General features: G+C 53.1%; 2 protein-coding genes across 5 annotated transcripts; one reads left to right on the top strand and one right to left on the bottom strand.

Annotated features, from left to right (window-relative positions):
• Positions 1–2,363: 2,363 nt before the first annotated feature.
• On the top strand, positions 2,364–5,349 carry TNNC2 (troponin C2, fast skeletal type). The gene is made up of 6 exons (XM_061437794.1): positions 2,364–2,474; positions 4,092–4,146; positions 4,291–4,434; positions 4,509–4,623; positions 4,803–4,939; positions 5,170–5,349. The coding sequence occupies exons 1-6, from the start codon at positions 2,472–2,474 to the stop codon at positions 5,199–5,201; spliced, it is 486 nt and encodes a 161-aa protein (XP_061293778.1). The 5' UTR covers positions 2,364–2,471; the 3' UTR covers positions 5,202–5,349.
• A 4,119-nt stretch (positions 5,350–9,468) lies between these two features.
• Positions 9,469–14,200, bottom strand: UBE2C (ubiquitin conjugating enzyme E2 C). Of its 4 annotated transcripts, none has more exons than XM_061437790.1 (6): positions 14,006–14,200; positions 13,421–13,448; positions 12,269–12,376; positions 11,646–11,850; positions 11,480–11,539; positions 9,469–9,667 (listed from the first exon to the last, which is right to left on the bottom strand). In XM_061437790.1, exons 1-6 carry the CDS (start codon positions 14,104–14,106, stop codon positions 9,603–9,605), a joined length of 567 nt encoding a protein of 188 aa, XP_061293774.1. In that variant the 5' UTR covers positions 14,107–14,200; the 3' UTR covers positions 9,469–9,602. The 4 variants fall into 4 exon arrangements, with proteins under 4 accessions (XP_061293774.1, XP_061293776.1, XP_061293775.1 ...); XM_061437792.1 differs by having other exon boundaries at positions 12,290–12,376; positions 14,006–14,194; XM_061437791.1 differs by lacking the exon at positions 9,469–9,667 and adding an exon at positions 10,728–10,982 and having other exon boundaries at positions 14,006–14,194.
• Positions 14,201–15,188: the final 988 nt, after the last annotated feature.

Here is a 15,188-nt window from a genome sequence, read left to right as displayed (position 1 = left end):
TAGCTCCTTCTTCTTTACATTTTTTTTTTTTAATTTTACTTTTGGCTGGGCTGGGCTTCATTGCTTTGCCTGGCCTTCTCTAGTTGTGGCGAGTAGGGGCTACTTTTTGTTTCGTTGTGGTTCACAGGCTTCTGATTGCAGTGGCTTCTCTTGTTGTAGAGCACAGGCTCCAGGCACCTGGGCTTCAGTAGTTGCAGCACTTAGTTGCTTAGGGCTTAGTTGCTCTGCAGCATGTGGAATCTTCTCAGACCAGGGATTGAACTCATGTCCCCTGCTTTGGGAGGCAGATTCTTATCCTCTCCGCCACCAGGGAAGTCCACTCCTGCCCTTTTTAAATGTGCAGGAGAGAGGGGTGGGGGAATGGCTTTGAATGGAACACACTCCCTGCCATCCCTCGGTGCATGAGGCAAGGCTGTCATTTCCTGAGGTTCCACGGTATCCTCCACCTGGTTCTCGGCACTTGAAAAGGTGTCATATCTAACCCTCACAACCTCCTGGGGAACAGGCTGTTAGTGGACAAGAATCGTCCATTTTTAAGACGAAGAAACTGAGGGACTTCACTCCTGGTCCAGTGGCTAAGACTCTGAGCTCCCATTGCAGGGGCCCCAAGTTCAATCCCTGGTCAGGGAACTGGATCCCACATGCTGCAACTAAGCGTTCACAGGCCACAACTAAAGATCCTGCATGCCTCAATGAAGATGGAACGTACCACATGCCTCAGCTAAGACCCGGCACAGCCAAATAAGTAAATATTAAAAAAAACACCTACAAACCTACATGTGCAAGGGCTTGGAGGGCTATAAAGGGTGGTGTTTGGAGCTGCATTTTAGCTTGAACCAGAGCAGAACCACTTGTAAGGTGGGAATGAAAATGGAAGGGTCAGTGGGACCTTGCTTGGCCACACTGAGTTTGGACCTTATCTATTTCCCCGAATATATTAAAGAACAAACTAATGAACAAAGGATTGCCGGGAGTTCTATACTCTCTATACTCTGTTCCTAAAGGATCAAGTGGTTCCAATGTTTGTGTCCAAATAGGCACCCCCTGGAGAGCATCACCCTTTGGCCCTGGGCCTGGATGGGGGAGGCCTTATTTAGCCTGGCCTGGCTCCACAGAGCTTTCCTTGGGAATATCTATGTAGGGCAAGAAGGCAGCCCAGCTGCCACTGTCCGTCTGCCTTCCTTGGTGTCCAGCCCCCTCTCCCTGGCCCCAGCCCCTGTGTTTAGTCATCATCGTGCTCTTTCTGTTACTTGATGAGAGTCCATGAATGTTGCCCATCCCAACACCCTGGTGGACCCCGTGGATTCTCAGGGTGGTCTCCCTTCGGATTTGACTTGATCCACCCACCCCTTCACTCTCTAGGAGGCCAGCTGAACTCCTCCAGACTTCTTCCCCGAGCTGCAGCAAAGGGCCAGCTGTCCCTGCATTTACTTAGTGAAACCTCCCCTGGTCCCCTCCCCCGCTAAAAAAGTGAATCCCCAAACCTCCTTTCCTGGACAAGGTAAGCTTGAGAGAAGAATCTACTTTCAATGTTTATTTCTGTTCCAAGTGCACACCCCGTTTCCTGGACCCCTCTATTCATTTTTCCCTCCAGACAGGTCCCTGGAGGACCGTCTGCCCCAACTTCCTCTCAGTCAGAATGAATAAGAATCCCCAGAGTGACTATAGAGCTTTATGATTTACAAAGCTCCCTGGTAAAAAGGGGAATAACCATAGTTGCTTCCTCACAGGATGAGTACTGGGTGAGATCAGATGATTAAAACGCTTAGCAGAGGTTCAGTAACTGTGGCTGTCAATTTCCCCTCATCCTGTCTCGTCCCGCTCTGGTCTCTGATTCAAAGACAAAACACTCCACTTGCAAAGCACTGACTTTAAGTAGTTGGCACAAGCCCAGTGACTTAAACCCAAGCTCCCGTTTACCATGGTTTCTCTGGGAGGAAGGTTATGACTGTCTTCATCTCACACACAAGGAAACTGAAGCTCAGAGTGGCATTGCCACATGCCCATGTATGCACAGCTTGTAGAGATAGGACTTGGATCTTGGGTTTTGAACGTCAAGGCTTGTGCTCTTCCATGCTACTGTGCTGCCTCTCTTTCCTCTATCCTGATCTTCCTCACCCATCTTGGAGCAAGCGTGCTTCTTGGGGGTGGGGCGGGGGGGCTCACTAGGAGTGGCAGAGCAGGGCGGGTTCTCCTCACAAGAATCTAGGACGTCAAGCCCGCCACCTGCTCAGAGGCTTAAATTTCTCTGCAAGGGCCCTTGGCTAAATTAGGTAATGGGCTAGGATTCTGGGAGGGGGTGGCGCACTGACCCCAGGATCTGATTGGCCAGGGCATCGGTCCTGGGGAGCAGGGAGGTGGGAGGAGAGGGTGCCCCTACAAATCTGAGGGGCTAGAGCGGGCCAGGGCATCTTTGGGTGGTGGAGTACGGAGAAGGTGACCTAGAGTGGGAGTCCAGGTTGACCTGCAAAATGGTAAGCACCAGAAGGAACTTCCTCTCTGCCCTCACTGGAGCTCTTCTGGGCATCTTTCAGATCTGGGTTCTTGGTGGGGCAGTCACTTGGATGTTTGAAGATGGAATCTGAAGGCTCCTGGAATGCCGGTGTCTGGGAGGAAGGCTGGAAGAGGGCCTTGGACTTGTTTTGGAAGGGGAGGGCTGTGAGGACGTTCCAGGGGCCCATCCTCCAGGCTTGCTGGTTCCCTGAGATCTTCTGAGGCTTCTAGCAGTGTGGATCAGGGGATTGTGAGTGGGCCTTAGCTTGTCTCCCTCGTGGTGGAGAGGGGGTTATCCAGCAAGGCACTGAGTGGTGGTGGGGGGATGGGTTGGAAGCCTTGCTAAAGCCCTCCTCTGGAAGACAGGAGGCCTGCTCAGGAGCAGGACCCCCAGAGCTCCAAGGGGCCAAAGATGACAGAGCAGGGTTAGAGAGATGTCGGCCTCCCTGAGAGGGGCTGGGATTTGAGGCTGTGCTTCTCCTCCAAGAGCCCTCCCCACTTCTCTTCAAGGAGTAACTGGACCCGCAGGGCAGCTGCTGTTGCCCATGCCTTACTAAAAATAGTCTGCCCTTCTGGCTCAGGACTGGGGAGGGGGAGGGGAGGAGGGAGACAGGGAGGACAGGCGGCTGCCAGCCAGCCAAAGGACTCCTAGGATGCTTCAGCACTCCCTCACCACCAGCCTCAGTCCAAAGCCCCAGCTGGGTGTCTGGGCTTGGATGTGACCGGAACTCTCCAGAGCCATCTGTCACCCCCACAAGGCCCACATCCCACTCTGCCCAGCACCGAGTGGTATTTACTCTGATGACTGAGTCATCCGAAGGAAGCTTACACCCTCTGTCTCTGCAAGTTCTGAGGGAGGGAATGTGCCTGATTCCTTGGTGGTACCAGTGCCTGGTCTATGGCCTGACCCTTGGTCAGTAATCAGTAACTTTCTGTCACATTATTATTTGTGTGACCGCAAACATTTATTAGCACCTATTAAAGTACCGGGCTTCCCTGGTGGCTCAGAAGTTAAAGTGTCTGCCTGCAATGCGGGAGATCCGGATTCGATCCCTGGGTTGAGAAGATCCCCTGGAGAAGGAAATGGCAACCCACTCCAGTGTTCTTGCTTGGAGAATCCCATGGAGAGAGGAGCATGGTAGGCTACAGTCCATGGGGCCGCAAAGAGTAGGACACGACTGAGTGACTTCACTATTAAAGTACCAAGTGTGATGAGCAGGTAGGGGAAACTGGAAAACCATGCTGGAATCGTGCTGGCACTTTACAAAGCCTTCTTTCTCACTGGGCTGATTCCAGCTGATCCCGGAAAAGCTGCTGAGAAGAGATGAGGGAATGAGGTACATTTAATGACTCTCGGAAGGTCATGGGGATGGAGGTCCTGACTTGATCTCCGATAGACAAGCGAGACATAATCCCCAGTTCTTCAAAAGTGGAGCTGGGTGCTGTGGGGGCATGCCCAGAGTGGGGCAACTGGAAGCTGTTGCTCTGCAGGGACTTAGAGGGCACGTACAGAAATGGGGGTGCAGGAGAACGGGGTGAAGGCAGGAATGTACTCCGGGCTGTCCCTTCGACTCTTTGATGGCCCGTGTCTTCTGCAGACGACGGACCAGCAGGCTGAGGCCCGGTCCTACCTCAGCGAGGAGATGATCGCTGGTGAGTGGGGGTGGGCGGGCTGGCTGCTGGGAGGCGGGGTGCCGGGGAACCTGGAGTCTGGGCAGGCGGGGAGACAGTATGTGGATGTGAGGCTGACAGTCTCGCCAGGCTCACTTCAGCCCTCTGCCCTCCTCGCCCTGGCAGAGTTCAAGGCCGCCTTTGACATGTTCGACGCGGACGGCGGCGGGGACATCAGCGTCAAGGAGCTGGGCACCGTGATGAGGATGCTGGGCCAGACACCCACCAAAGAGGAGCTGGACGCCATCATCGAGGAGGTGGATGAGGATGGTGAGCCGGCGGCCCTCGGGGGTGGGGGGCGTGGCAGCCAGGGCTCGGGCCCACTTACCACCCGCTCCCCTCAGGCAGCGGCACCATCGACTTCGAGGAGTTCTTGGTCATGATGGTGCGCCAGATGAAAGAGGACGCCAAGGGCAAGACCGAGGAGGAGCTGGCTGAGTGTTTCCGCATCTTCGACAGGTGCGTCGGAGGCCTGGGAGCAGCCAAGGCGCGGAGCAGTCTGAATATGGCCCGCAGGGCCGGAAGGTTCTGGGGGGCGGGGGGGCGGATGGGGGTGCAGGCGGGGGGCGTGGCGCGGGCGGCTCGCACCTGCGGGCCCTGAGCGCCCCCCTCCCCGCCCCGGCCCTACACTCCCGCAGGAACGCGGACGGCTACATCGACGCCGAGGAGCTGGCGGAGATTTTCCGAGCCTCCGGGGAGCACGTGACAGACGAGGAGCTCGAATCCCTGATGAAGGACGGGGACAAGAACAACGACGGCCGCATTGACTTCGACGGTGAGGGTCTGGGGCGCGCGGGGACCGGGGCCCGCGGACGGGAGCGTCCTCCGCCTTGAGGGCGGGGCGGGGCCAGGTTTTTCCCCGCCTCCCGCGGGCTGGTTTTGTGCAATGTATCGGCTAATAGCCCGGCGCCCTGTCTAAGAGGCAGGTCCCCCGCCCCACCCCGGGACCCGGCCTAGTCCGCCGCGGGGAGACTCGTGAGCGCCCCACCCTATCCTTTCCCGCAGAGTTCCTGAAGATGATGGAGGGCGTGCAGTAAGAAGTCGGCCCTTGCAGCCATCGACACCGCGCGGCCCTCGGGCGTGGGCGGCGCCGCCCCCCGAGCCGCTTTCGTTCCCCCGCCCCGGGCGGGAGGCGCGGCCCCTTCTGGGGATGTGTCTGGAAGGAATAAAAGGAAACATTGCAAAGCGCGTGGCTTGAGTAGAGGGGAGGACCGGGACGGATCGTGTGTCCGGGGCCGCCTGGTTGGGCCACCGTCCAGGGCGCCGCAAGGCTGGAGCCGCCCGAGCGTCCTCCGGTCCGAGCGCAGCGGGACCCGGGAACCCGAGGTGGCGTTCCGTGCCCTCGGAAGTTTCGCGACTGAGCGTGCGTGACAGCTTAGCTGAGGGGCTGTGTGGCGCCTGGCGCTTCCAGCGTCCCCTCTGCTTCTAGAAGCAAATCCAGATTCCATCCCCTCCTTCTCACAGTTGCCCCTCCCCTCGACAGGCTTCGGCCTCTCTCTCTTGCTCTGGAGGTGGGGTGCACTTTAAGCCCTCGGGCCTTTGCACACGTTGTTCTCTCTCCTTGGACTCCCCTTCTTCCTCTTATTAAAGCCTTGGCAAATCCTTCAACTCAGCTCAGATGCCATCTCCAAGATACTACGACCCAGCTCAGATACCATCGCGTCCTTCCTTGATCCGTGCGCTGACTGGCTGCACTCTGGCGACCAGAGCTCTTTTGGAAACAACTCAATGATAGTGAGAGTCGGGCTGAAGCTAATTAGGTGCAGTGGTAGTTTGGCTTTGGTAAAGCTAAGTCTGAATCCTCACTGCCGGTGACAAACCACTCTCTGCTCCCTATCCTAATCTGTAAAGTGGGGACAATGACAGTACATATCTTTGGCCTTCCCTGGTGGCTCAGCTGGTAGAGAATTCGCCTGCAATGTCAGAGATCTGGGTTTGATCCCTGGGTTGGGAAGATCCCCTGGAGAAGGAGAAGGCTACCCACTCCAATATTCTGGCCTGGAGAATTCTATGGATTGTACAGTCCATGGAGTCCCAAAGAATCGGACAGGACTGAGTGACTTTCACTTTCACAGCGTTGGAAGGACTAGTTAATGTGTACCAAGTGCTTAGAACAGAGGCTGGCACAGAGTCAGCATACAGTAAATCCTTTTAGTAATGTCGTTATCATCTTAAAACATTGAACTCTTATTCATCGCTCTAGCTCTCTCTCTCCAACTCCGTGTTTTCTTCTCCCCTTTCTGTCTCATTCATGTTTCCTGGATGGTATTTCCAACCAGGAACAGTGCTGGAGGTTAGTTATCATCCCTATGAGTGCCTACTGTGTGCTGCTCATTGTCTCATTTATCCACACAACCCCAGGGACAGATGCCCTTATTTCCATTTTACAGTTGAGGAAACTAACACCGAGTGGAATGACGTACCCAGACATATCAGTTCAGTTCAGTTGCTCAGTCATGCCCAACTCTTTGCAACCCCATGGACTGCAGCATGCCAGGCTTCCATGTCCATCACCAACTCCTGGAGCTTGCTCAAACTCATGTCCATTGAGCTGGTGATGCCATCCAACCATCTTACCCAGACATATAGATGATAACTTAGATCAGAGGTCCCCAATCTCCAGTACCGGGTACGGTACCAGTCCATGGCCTATTAGGAAGTGGGCCACACAGCAGGAGGTGAGAGGTGAGTTAGTGAGTGAGGATTGAAACTTCATCTGTATTCATAGCCATTCCCCATCGCTCACATTACCTCCTGAGCTTCATGTCCGGTAAGATCAGTGGCAGTATTAGATTCTCAAAGGAGTGCAAACCCTACTGTGAACTATGCATGTGAGGGATCTAGATTGCACAAGAATCTAATGCCTGATGATCTGATTCTGCATTATGGTGAGTTATATAATTATTTATCACAATGTAATAATAATAGAAATGTAGTGTGCTTGAATCATCCTGAAACCATCCCCCCACCTACCACTCTGGTTGGTGGATAATTGTCTTCCATGAAATTGGTCCCTGGTGCCCAAAAGGCTGGGGACCACTGACCGAGACGATATGGCTGTGGGGTGGAAACAGGAGTAAGACTAGCAGTTGACAGTTCTTTCTGGGCGTCCTGAGTGCTTCAAACTGGCTCTGCTGTAAATTGATAAATCTCCCTCCTCCATCTTGTCTTGTGGTGCCTTTCTCAGGGATGAGACCCAAGTGAGAAATTCTGAAACTCGTTTCCCACCTCTAATTTACTTACTGGGCCCTGCCACTTTGTCTCCCTACCACTTCATCCCTCCTCTCCAAGCCCACTGAGCGTCATAACTCAGGTCACCACCATTGCTTACCAGGCTATTGATAACAGTAGCAAACTTCCTTCCAGCCACTCACTCCCTAGACAGACGGTGGCCAGAAGGATCTTCCCAAAACCAAATCTGATCATGTCACTGCCCTGCTCAAGGCTTCATGAACTGCCTATTACCTCCCACACGGCCCAATTCCTTTCTCCAAAGAGCCTTCTTTGACCCTCCCCATCTTTGTTAGGTGCCTCACTCACCTCTGAGTGCTCATAGCAACATGTGAGCCTAGCGCTGTTTTTGTTTTTTTTTTTGCCACACCACGTGGCTTATCTCAGTTCCCTGACTGGGGACTGAACCCAAGCCCTGTCAGTGGAAGCCTGGAATCCTAACCACTAGACTGCCAGGGATCTCCCACATCCGGCTTTTATTTAGTGCTTTTTATGTGTCAGGCACTATTCTGAGGCACTGTTCTATCCTATGAGGTAGCTACTAATATTTCCATTTTACAGAGAGGTTTGCTCTAAGTTCCCAAGTGTGTACAAGTAATATGGGAGTGGATCAGGAATTCTAACACAGTTCTACTTTAACCACCACTTATTCCTGCTATTGACATGCCTTCGCTTGTGTATGTGTTCAGTCACTTGGTTGTGTTTGACTCTTTGTGACCCCATGGACTGTAGCCTGCCAGGCTCCTCCGTCCATGTGATTTCCCAGGCAAGGATACTGGAGTGGGTTGCTGTTTCCTTCTCCAGGGGATCTTCCCATTCCAGGGATTGGCAGGCGGAGGCTTTACCACTGAGCCACCTCTGATGCCCCACTGATATGTCTATCTGTTCCCTAAACTTCACTCTCCTCGAGGACAGCACTGTGTCTTCTTCCCTGCCTTATCCCCAGCCCCCAACCTAGGGCCTTTACCTAGTAGGCACTCAACCGTTGTACTGAATGAATGAGAATGACAATCATCACAGGAGCCTAGCAGGCTACAGTCCATGGCTTCACAAGAATCGGGCATGACTTAGCGACTTAGCAACCACCACGACCACCTTCTCATACTTACTGAGCTAGTGTCCGAAACTGAAGTCAAACTGACTTACACGAAAAAGATTTGTTGACTCATGACACTGGGATGCCAAGGCATGAAGTGGAGGCCAGAGTTTCAGTGTCATCTCTCAGCTATTTGTTTCTGCTTGGCATTCTTTTTATTTGCAGCTGTCTCCACCAGCAGCCCAGACTGACTCCCTCCTCTTTTAGCAGCCCTAGTAGTAGTCAATAAAGCAATTTTACTTTCTTGGAGGGATTAGTTCTGAATGACAATGTGGAGTTGGGTCTCTGTGACTGACACTTGTAGGCCACGTGACCATCTGGGGGGATCAGACACCATGATCTAGCAAAGTACATAAGGAGGCTTCCTAAGGCAGGCAAAGACTTATCCACCTTGGTCAGCACTTAAGAACCAATTTAGTGTCAGATTCTGAGCGCTGCTCTTCTCAGACATCTCCTGGCCTGGTGACTTTTTTTTTTTTTAAATTTTATTTATTTCTGGCTGCACTGGGCCTTATTTGCACCAAGCGGGGTTACTCTTAGTTGCAATGCTTGGGGTTCTTACTGCAGTGGCTTCTCTTTTTGCAGGGCATGGCCTCTAGGGCATGCGTGGGCTCAGGGGTTGTGGCTGGTGGACTCTATAGAGTGTAGGCTCAGTAGTTGTGGCATATGAGCTCAGTTGCCTTGTAGCATATGGGATCTTCCTGGACCAGGAGTTGAACCTGTGTCCCTTGCATTGGCAGACAGATTCTGAACCACTGGGCCACCAGGGAAGCCTGGTCTGGTGATTTTCAATTTGACAGCATCAGAATCATCTGGACAGATTACTGGGGCCAAGAACTTGCATTTCTAGCCAGATCCAGGTGACACGTGGAAGGAGCACACCTTGAGAAGACGGCTTTGTACCTTTAACTAGACAACAGCAGTGATACCACCTGGGAGCCAATTGGAACTGCAGAGCGTCAGGCCCCACCCAGACGGACGGAATCAAAATTTGTATTTGAATAAAATCCCAGGAAGGTTTATATGCACAGTAGATTGAACAACATGAGTCTAAGCTCCAAGGAGAGAGCCAACAGCACAATTTGAGATGAAGAAATTGATCAGAGGACATTTAAGTTCCAACCGCAGTTCTTTCCACATGTGACAGCTTGGTCGGGGCACAGGGATGTGGGCTAGCTGGATTAAGAGAAAAAGGTGGGTGAGAACCTTCCTGATGGTCTCCCTGCTATCTCCTCCTCCTGCCCTACCCCAGGCCTGCACAAGCAGCTGCAGACAGTTGACCAGGCTAGGCGAGCAGGGCAACGCTCGGGCTTTGTTGGAGTGCACCTAAGCTTCTCATGGAGATCTTCCTGCAGGACCTGGGCAGGGCCTAGCACCTCGGCCTGCTGGGACCCAGCTGGTCAACACGGGGGTTTCCTTCCAGGGGCCCAAAGGCCTATGGTGGGTCAGTGGAAAGATGGCCCAGGGGGCTGGGGCTCTGGACCAGTGGTGCAGCAAGCAGAGGAAATGCTGGGAGATGGAGCAGGTGAATGTGCCCCAGTGGAGATGGAACCACCAGTGGAGGACCTGGGCCAGGGGTGACTTATGACCTTCATCCAGAAAACTTCCCCTGGCTGTCTCCCCAGACCCTGGGCCGGCTGTAGGGTTACCTGAATGTCATCTTGCTCCTTCTTCAGGGTCAAAAAATCTACTGTCCTAAAGTGGGTAGCTGGTCCTCCTCCCAGCCCTCTCTAACACACACACACACACACACACACACACACACACACACTGTATCGCTCCATTTCAGTCTTAAGATCTGGCTCAGCTTCATCTGCAACACAACTGGGACAACACCTGTGTTCCTGGTCTGTGTCACCACTTCATAAGATCAGCATTTTGCTTTTCTTTAAATTAGTATTTATTTATTGCCACGCTGTGTGGCTTCTGGGATCTCAGTTCCCAGGGGTTGAACCCAGGCTGCAGCAGTGAAAGCATTGACTCCTCACCACTAGACCCCCAGGGAACTCCCAGAAACTAGCATTTTGTGACACCTGTTTTATAGATGAGGAAACAGATGCAGAATCATAAAATAACTCAGGTTACAAGGGAGGGAATCCTGTCACTTCCTTGCTCAGCCCTACAGCCTATCAGCTGTTTCTACTCCCTGGGCCGTGGAGCAGAGAACCCAAATCCTAAACCTGATCTCTGCCGACCCTGGGCACTTCCAACCCTTGGGTAATGACAAAACAGCAACTTGCTATAAAAACCCCAAAATGTATTTATTTAATATATTTATCACAAGGGTTTAACCACACTTAATTTAAAAAACAGAAACAAAACAAAATGACACCACAGATAAGACAGAGTCCTGTACAGAAACTGAGGCATGGACAGACTGCCTAAGGAAAAACAGAAAAAAAAAGAACACAAGGAGAGCCGGACATCCCAGGTCAGGGGTCTTGGCTGGAGACCTGCTTTGAGTAGGTTTCTTGCAGGTACTTCTTAAAGGCTGGAAGAGAACAGGCGGGTCTTGGTGACTGATGGGGGCAGGGGATAAGGTGGGCAAGAGAGCGGCAAGAATACACACGTGGGAGGACTTTGGGGAGCTCGGAGGGGTTTCCCAGTACAACAGCTTAACCCTCTGCTGGCCACTCAGACAGGTCTCCTGGATGGGTTCTGCTTCTAGGGGGTAGCTCTGCTCTCAGGGACAGGGGAGGCGCCTAGCGGCCCTGAGAGAGCAAGTCATTTGCACAAAGCTTTGTCTTCTACTTAAAATCTCCCCAAGGTCCATTAATGTGGAATGGGTTAGTTTTTCTGATTTTATAGCAAACAAGAGAACCGGACACATCAAGGAAGAGGTGGAAGTGGGTTACCGTCTCCCCCTCCTCCCCGGCCCCCTTAAGCCATCAGGACACATTCCCAAGTCACTGGATTCCTCCTGTTGTTTGAAGGAGCTTCTGAAGGTTGGGGAGGGATGGTCTGGTGCCCTCAGGATGAAGGACCTACCTGTGGGGTTTTTCCAGAGCTCGGCAGCATGTGTGTTCAAAGGGCTATCAATGTTGGGCTCTGCAGGTGGAGGAAAAGAAGGATCAGGTGTGGGTAGGAGAGGCGGCCCGGGGGGAGTCCGGACAGGTCCCCAGGTTCTGGGGGAGGGGCCGGGCCTGACAGTCACCTCCGAGCAGACTCTGGATGGAGAGCAGGATGGTCCTGACGTCATACAGGGCGGACCACTTGTCTTTCAGGATGTCCAGACAGATGTTACCCTGGGTGTCCACATTGGGATGGTAGCAGGGTGTGAGGAACTTCACCGTGGGTGCGTTGTAAGGGTAGCCACTGGGGAACTCCAGGGACAGTTTATACCTCAGGTCTTCATATACCTGGAGAAAGAGATTCGCGGATTAACCCTCCTGCCCCGAGCCTCAGTTCCCAGCCCAAGCTCCACATAAAGGACTTGCCAGGACCCCTGAGTTCATCAGGACTCAACAGAAGATGAAGCATGAAACTGGTCTGGTGCGTTCTCTTGTATCTGGTGGGGTCCTCAGTGATCCTTTGGTCTAAGGCCCACGAGCCTTAGTGTGCTCAGTTGTCTCTGCTGTCTGGTCCTCTGTACGCATCTCAGATGGACAGCGCTGCCTTAAACCCAGCCTCTCACTGTACTCAGGGTGACCAGGGTCACAAGCTCAGGGCACCACAGCAGACACAGAGGAGTGTCCTGCCGGGCAAGAGACGTGAAGCAGACCTGGCACTTGGATTTCACCTCCCACTTCTACCCAGACTCAGCTTAGTCACACTCACCTCTCCCAACCCTGCACTTACTGTGCCAGCGGCTCCATGGATGGTCCCCACCCATTTGAAGAGGTTGTCGGATTCAGGGAAGGCAGAAATTCCTTTATCGCCAGACATCTGGGGAGGAAACGACACATGCTGGGCTGGAAGAGTTCGCTCCTGGAGGGCCAGTCGGTGAACCCGTTCCTCTTAACCTCACATTCTGATCCAAAATAAAGCAACTGGGCCAAACCGATATGCTTTCCTGAGGGGAGTACTGGGATTGTGGAGGTTCATTGCCAGGCTAAGAAATGAGATGCTGTGTAGGGAAGCAGAAGGCAGCTCTGGACCTTTAATGCTGGCTGTAGGAATTCAGTTCAACATGCTATTTTTTTTTGGCTGTTCTTTGGCTTGTGGGATCTTCATTCCCTGACCAGGGATGGAACCTGGCCCAAGGCAGTAAAAGCGTTGAGTCCACTGGACCACCAGGGAATTCCCTCAACATGCTATTGAGTGCTGGTTATATATGAAGCCCAGAAACTATTCGCAGACTGGGAAGAGGAACAATATGGTCATTGAAGGATGTGAGTTGAGTATCTAGGGTTAATGTAGAAAACGTAGTCCAGGAAGGAAGCATTCCAAAGTATGACAGGATTAGAAATATTAAGAAGGATGGAGAGATGGGTGTGGATAAACCTGAGGGCTTCCCTGGTGGCTCAGAGGATAAAGAATCTGCCCACAATGCGGGAAGATCCCCTGGAGAAGGGAATGGCTACCCACTCCAGTATTCTTGCCTGGAGAGTTCCCTCAACAGAGGAGACTACCAGGCTACAGTTCATGGGGTTGCAGAGTCGGACACCACTGAGCTACTAACATTTTCCCTTTTTTCAAACCTTAGGGCAGGGAAGTAGGGCCAGCCAGGACAAGGAGAGGCCTTGTATAAAAGCTGTATTTTAGGTATAACTTCACTGTGGGGGGGATGGTACTGGGGAGTAGAGATTGTGGGAGAAAAGGCGTGTAGGTGGGGTGGATTAACTTCTTTCCAAAAGAGAGAAAGGTGGACTCATCTTTTTACCCCCACGACTACCAAAGAGCCTGATGTAGGAAAGGAAGCCACTGATAAGTGACTAGGAGGTGGAAGGGTAGACCAATTGGTTGGGGATCTGGGCACCAGTCACTCACCATGAGAGTCATCAGCTCCTGTTGTAGCCTGCAAAAAGAGTACTTGGAGTTACGTAGGAGTCTGGATGGGCCAGGACTCCAGGTATCTTCTCCCACCCCAGTCTCTCTGGAGCAGCTGTCACGGAGGCTTTCCTCTACCCTGAAGTCGGACTCACCTGGGTAACAGTCACCTCCATTTCCATAGGAGGGTCCTAGTGAGCCCTCACCCTCCCTAATTCGAGGATCTCGAAGGACGGATCTGGCTTACTCTTAACCCCATCTGCTTCTCTGGCGTCTCTCTCCGGATCTCAATTTCCCCCCTTCTTCCTCCCCCACCCCGCTCCTCCGCCACCCTCCGGCCTAGCCACCGAGGGTCGCCGGAGTATCTTCATCTCGGCTCACTGACAGAGGATCCTGGCAGTGATCCTACCCCTTTCGTCCTCTTTCGGGAGTGCCTCTTAAGAGCAGGAGAGCTTCTGGCATGTCTCTCTAACTCCCGTATCTCACCCGTTCCAGGAGGAGGTGGGGGTCCCGGAAGTCTTCCCTCTTGGCCCCAAATGCCCAGGGCGTGCCAGGCTCGGCGGGTGTTACCTCCACACCACTCACCTCTTGCCCACAGGGCCCCGGGCAGCACCCCCGCTGGGCTCGGCTCCTTTACGGGCGGCGGCGACGCTGGCGGCGACTGGGTCGCGGTTCTGGGAAGCCATCCGGGCGGCGATGAGGCGGAGAAAAGCGGTACGCGGAGCTCACAGTTCAACTGCAGGGCTGCGGGCCCGCCCGCCCGCGTTTGAATTGTAACCCTCCGGCAGCGTTAACCAATCAGTGGCTCGCTTGGGTTTGATCCAGCCAATGGGGCACTCCAGAGTGCTATGTCATCGCGCAACCGCTAGACCCTCTACCAGCGTACCACTATTGGGCGACGGAATCGGGCTTCTCACTGGCGATTGGCAGAAGAGGCTGTCATTGATTAACGAACGTGTAATAGATTGGTCGCCTTTGGAAAACGCCAACCATTAAAGGGCCTAGAAGACGTCCACGTGGGATGAATCCCTTTAGGTCAAACGCTTGGCTACAGTCGGCAACACCCTGCACGTCCTTACCGAGAGTCTCCAATCTTGTGATGTGTGCGTGTGCTCAGTCCTAACTCTGCGACCCCACGGACTGTAGCCTGCCAGGCTCCTTTGTCCATGGAACTTTCTAAGCAATACTGGAGTATGTTTCCATTTCCTACTCCTGGGGATTTTCCCAATCCAGGGATCAAACCAGTGTCTCTTGCTGTCTACTGCATTGGCAGGCGGATTCTTTACCAGTATGCCACCTGGGAAGCCACACTCGTCCCTCAAACCGGAAACCCCAGCTCCTCCACCTGTTATTAATGTCCTAGGCACTTTGGTTGGGGCCTTAGGTGTCTGAACACGCAGGTGAGGGAAAAAACTAGAAGCTGATGGTTAGAGCCAGAGTCCTGATTGGAAAACAGCTTCACTGGCTGCTTCTCCAAGTTTGCTGCATTACCCTGGGCACAAAATTTAGAGTTTTAACCTATAAAACGGGGGTAATAAAAGCCACCTTACATTTTTTTTTCTGATTTGTCATCAATCTCCCATGGTGCCAGCCATCACATTCTGGTATTCCACGCTTTAGTTGGGTGAGGAAACAGAAACAGAGGGACAGGGAAGATTGGCAAAATACACGGTGTCTCCAGCTTCATCTCACAAAGCAGATGTTCGCGGGGGCACTGGGCTTCCTGGGGTGAGGGTGCCTGGTCCTTTTTTCCTACACCCACTTCCTC

Source organism: Bos javanicus, chromosome 13 (assembly GCF_032452875.1).
Source record: "Bos javanicus breed banteng chromosome 13, ARS-OSU_banteng_1.0, whole genome shotgun sequence".
Taxonomy (NCBI): Eukaryota; Metazoa; Chordata; class Mammalia; order Artiodactyla; family Bovidae; genus Bos; species Bos javanicus.
Note: the sequence above shows the minus strand (reverse complement) of the source record. Positions and strands in the feature narration are given on the sequence as shown.

Excerpts from the sequence above, each read along its gene's own strand:
- TNNC2 (XM_061437794.1), top strand. Across the intron at positions 4,147-4,290 it reads CAGCGAGGAGATGATCGCTG|AGTTCAAGGCCGCCTTTGAC; the intron begins GTGAGTGGGGGT and ends TCGCCCTGGCAG. Across the intron at positions 4,624-4,802 it reads TGTTTCCGCATCTTCGACAG|GAACGCGGACGGCTACATCG; the intron begins GTGCGTCGGAGG and ends ACACTCCCGCAG.
- UBE2C (XM_061437790.1), bottom strand. The coding sequence starts at position 14,106 with ATGGCTTCCCAGAACCGCGACCCAGTCGCCGCCAGCGTCGCCGCCGCC. Across the intron at positions 13,449-14,005 it reads CGGGGCCCTGTGGGCAAGAG|GCTACAACAGGAGCTGATGA; the intron begins GTGAGTGGTGTG and ends CTCTTTTTGCAG. Across the intron at positions 12,377-13,420 it reads AGGAGCTGATGACTCTCATG|ATGTCTGGCGATAAAGGAAT; the intron begins GTGAGTGACTGG and ends TTTCCTCCCCAG.